The sequence below is a fragment of the Aplysia californica genome, unplaced genomic scaffold (assembly GCF_000002075.1).
Source record: "Aplysia californica isolate F4 #8 unplaced genomic scaffold, AplCal3.0 scaffold00231, whole genome shotgun sequence".
In the NCBI taxonomy this organism is placed as follows: Eukaryota; Metazoa; Mollusca; class Gastropoda; order Aplysiida; family Aplysiidae; genus Aplysia; species Aplysia californica.
In genome coordinates, this window is record NW_004797501.1 from 909,007 (window position 1) to 913,231 (window position 4,225).

The 4,225-nt window shown below is 43.0% G+C and overlaps 1 protein-coding gene across 1 annotated transcript in view; it reads left to right on the forward strand.

The window, feature by feature from the left end:
• Window positions 1-4,225, forward strand: part of LOC101860977 (hemocyanin 2) — a gene marked incomplete in the record, with an annotated part of 96,201 nt that overhangs the window by 78,248 nt on the left and 13,728 nt on the right. Inside the window, 4 exon segments of the mRNA XM_035970179.1 lie at window positions 434-686; window positions 1,690-1,832; window positions 2,772-2,912; window positions 3,411-3,858. Coding sequence (XP_035826072.1) covers window positions 434-686; window positions 1,690-1,832; window positions 2,772-2,912; window positions 3,411-3,858 — 985 coding nt within the window.

Consider the following 4,225-nt stretch of genomic DNA (forward strand, 5'->3'; position numbering starts at 1 on the left):
TAATTTGGGGGGTTTTCGGGGGTTTGTCTTGTTTTGTATTTGTTGTTATTTTTGTGCTTTATTTGGATTTGTTTTTGTTTTTGTTTGTTTTGTTTTGTTTTTTGGGGGGTTATTTTTTTTATTTTTTTTTGCTGTTGTTTTATTTGCTGACATATGGAGAGCATTCTGGTTATACAACAAATATGGTAGACACACTGGTTTGTGCACTTTAAAAAACTAAGCATGACTTCATTATTCAAACGGAATGTTCAAATCTATTATCTTTTTCGAAAACTTAAATGCAACAAAATGCGTACTATGAATGGTGCAAATCTGTGTCTCTGATTTGTGTAAAAGGATTTAAAATGTGCCGCAGAAATGCCTTTGGTCTGCTGCTGATTTGACATAATATGTGTCCACTATGTAGCTCTTAAAAGAGTTAGTATTTTTTCAGCCAAACAACGAATGTGCTTATGGCGGACGATTCAACGTGCTGGGAGGACCACTGGAAATGGACTGGGCCTTCAACCGTCTCTTCAAGTTCGACATCACTCGCGCCCTGGAGGAGGCGGGTCTGCACCCCGAGGATGTGTTCGACTCGGAGGCCCTTTTCACCCTCAGGGTCAAGATCTTCAACGCTGAAGGACAGGCAGTGGCTCTGAAGTCAGTCATGCCCGAACCGACCATCATCTTTGAGCCTGCCCACGGTGAGTGGAAGAGAATAATATGGTGGATTTCTTCACTTTCACCTTCACCTGTTCCACAGTCTGGTTGACCGTTGGGGCACCACTGCTGATTTTACAACCAGCTTTGTCCACTTCTCGCGGTTCTCAACTTTCCTTAATATGATGGTCCAGTCACATGTTGATAATGTCTTCCCGTCGTTTCCTCTGTCTTCCTCTTTGTCTCCCTCCTTTTGCTGCTGTTCGCTGTAGAATCGTCTTGGTAGATTTCTACTCACGATCAAAAGTTGATTTGGTGGTGATAGTTCTTTCAGGTCAGTTTGGTAAATATTTTCACGAAGCTCACAACTGTTTAAGATCATATGAACACGCTCGTCAGTTTCTTAAATCGAAAAGTGTGGACAAATGTAAGATTTTTGTCTCGTGGCTTGGATAACAAAACTTGAGTCATCTCATTCCAGCTAAGCTTAGACCTCACTTCTCAATCTCTCACACTAACCTTTGGGAGCGCCGTTATCTCAGTTTGAAAATAGCAGCATGGCATTTCAAGCGTCCTAGATTCGGTCTTATTTTACTTTAATAATAATGGTAATGTATGATATTTATAGAGTTTATTTGCATACTTTACAATGCTCAGTACCCTTTACGAGACATTGTTATTAGTAGCTTACGGTGACATTAAAATACAGGCAGAATTCACGCACGTGAAATGACAAAAAATATATATATGTATAAATACAAGCATACCGGGATGTAGGCGGTAAAGGGTAAGTGTATAAACGATTTATGTAAACAGTTTTAGAAATATTAACAAGATAAAAAATACACTACACAACTCTAAGAAAAAAAATACTGTTACAACATAAATTATCAGTCTGCTAAATTGTAGCATTTCTAAAAGATGTTGTTTGAGGGTTTTAATGTGCAACATCCTATACTACAAAATAGGAATGTCATCTGATAAGTTCGGCTCCCCTTACATAGTCTTGTCGTGAAGTGTGCTACTGAACAATGTTCTCCATCCTAGGTGCTGCGGAAGATGTGAGCTCAACCACCCTGTCCGGCGTCGGAGTCCGTAAGGACGTGTCTACTCTGTCCGCTGCCGAAATCTCCAACCTCCGTGACGCTCTCCGTAAAGTGCAGGCTGATGTGGGCCCCAACGGATTTGCTGTGAGTTTAGAGTATTATGTGTATTTCTTATGTAGGAGTTTTGCGCCCCTGTAGGTCGTTGACTTAAGTTTTGTCATTTAGAATGCAGGCTTCGACCCCGCCTGTCAGGCCCAGCCCGGGCTAAGACGAATACAGCATTCAAGTATAAAGATCGAGATGCGCTACAATAATTCTCCCCACTCGGGAATGAAACTGGGGTTTCCTGAGTGCAACGGTGAAATGCGTATCCGCTACACAACAGACGCCGGTGTGAGTTTAGGAGATACTCAATTGTGTAGCAAAAAGAATACGTGGAAAACAGTTCCAATTATCCAAGATGTCTATTAGCGTTTCTGAAGTATGCCTTATACTGAGAAAGCGATGTCGTACTTTTCAGTCTGTTCCTATCAACCTTGCCAATCCCCTCCTCCCCACTCACCCCGTCTCCATCCATCCCCCTCCACTCTGCCTCCCAATACCAATCTGAACCTGTATCCTCGGATTTATGTGGACCCAAAAAGTCCCCTGACTCTATAATTATCTTCGTCGGTATCCATCGGTCATAGGACGTGGTCATGGATCTTGCGCCTGGTAGAGTTTCTTTAATAGGTGCTAGAGCAGCGTGTGCTGTGAATGTGTAGTCCAATTTGAGAGTGACATTCCCTGCCTCAGCCGTCACATTTGAATATTTTGTACATTTGAACCTGCTATCACGACCACCTGGCCAAGACAATGACTGTCTCAACGCCCACTTCCCATTTTCCCCTTGCTCTTTGTTTCTGTACTACAATGCCAATGTCCTAGACATTCGCCTGTCAAAGGCAACTACTGTTCTCTTCGACAATGCATGGCCGTCTTGGGCAGCTTCCACTGCATTCTCCTATCTATAATCGTATGTACGCACTTATATCATTCTCGTCACTTTTGTAAAGCCCTTTCTCGCGTATTGTCCCCTCTCAGAGCATCGCCGCCTTCCACGGTGAGCCAGCAGGCTGTGAACTGAACGGTCACCCCATCGCTTGTTGTCAACACGGCATGGCCAACTTCCCCCAGTGGCACAGACTCTTTGTCAAGCAGTTTGAGGACGCTCTCACCGCACAGGTAAGATGATTCACCTTTTAAAGCAGGTCATAGGATAAAACGACATACTCAATCATGGGACCTCTTGCACGAAAACACCACCTTCTCTTCATAACCACAAAATTTCTAAAGATCCCTGATTGACCGTTCAGGAACTGGCACAGTGGATTGCTTTTATTATCTTTGTATAGAGTACATGCTCCAACAACTTTTATGGGGTATATTTTTCCTTGACTTTGCAGACACCATTTTGTTTTAATTGTATCTTTAATGTTTTAAGTTTTAAGTACTTTTGATTTCCAGCACTTATAAATTTTGTCTTCGGACTTGTAATAATTGTCTCATACCACGTAGAAAATGCATTCGTTTTTCGAGTGTGCATAGACTGCCTTGTAGCAATGAACTGGATTTCGAAAAATCCTTCTATAGAGTTTATCATGCAGGCCTGTCAAGGTATATGTGTCCCCAACACTTTGTCCGTCGCCCGCTTGTTGATGAGCCACACATGATCTCCCCCAGGGCGCCATGATCGGAATCCCGTACTGGGACTGGACCACGGCCTTCACCGCTCTGCCTTCCCTTGTCACAGAGCAGGAGAACAACCCCTTCTACAACTTCAAGATTTTCAACGGTGAGGTGACGTCACGTGCTCCCAGAGAGCAGCTCTTCAATGACCCCGAGTTCGGATCCGAGTCTTTCTTCTACAGACAAGCCCTGCTGGCGTTTGAGCAGACCGACTACTGTGACTTTGAAGTAAGTCAAAGTGTTAAAGAGGCTATGTTAACATGGTTCATGTCTTGTCAAAGAAACGGATACGTAATACACCAGAGGCGTCATTTTTTCATAATGTCTTTTGAGAAATGTGTGGTTCCCATTACCTCTCCCAAAATCTTAAACTCTGATATTTTGAAACTGAAGACAAAACGTCGTTCTTCTTCCCTTTCTTTCTCTCTGCACCAGGTCTGCTTTAGATTATCTTAAAAATTCGTGACCTGCAGACTGAAATCATAGTTACACTAACTTTAAAAGGGCATCATTCCCAACCCCTTTCCTTTTCTTTCTCACTCCTACGCCCGGTCGCTTTGTGTCTGTCTCTCATCCTCTCTCTCTCTCCTTCTCTCTCTCACCCTCTCTCTCTTCCTCTCTCTCTCTCTCTCTCTGTCTCTCTATCCATCTATCTCTCTCTTACACACATACACACACACACACACATACACATACACACACACACACACACACACACAAATACAAACGCAAAAAAAAACACACACACAAACACACACACTCACACTCACTCTCACTCTCTTACACAAACATATACACAAACACACACA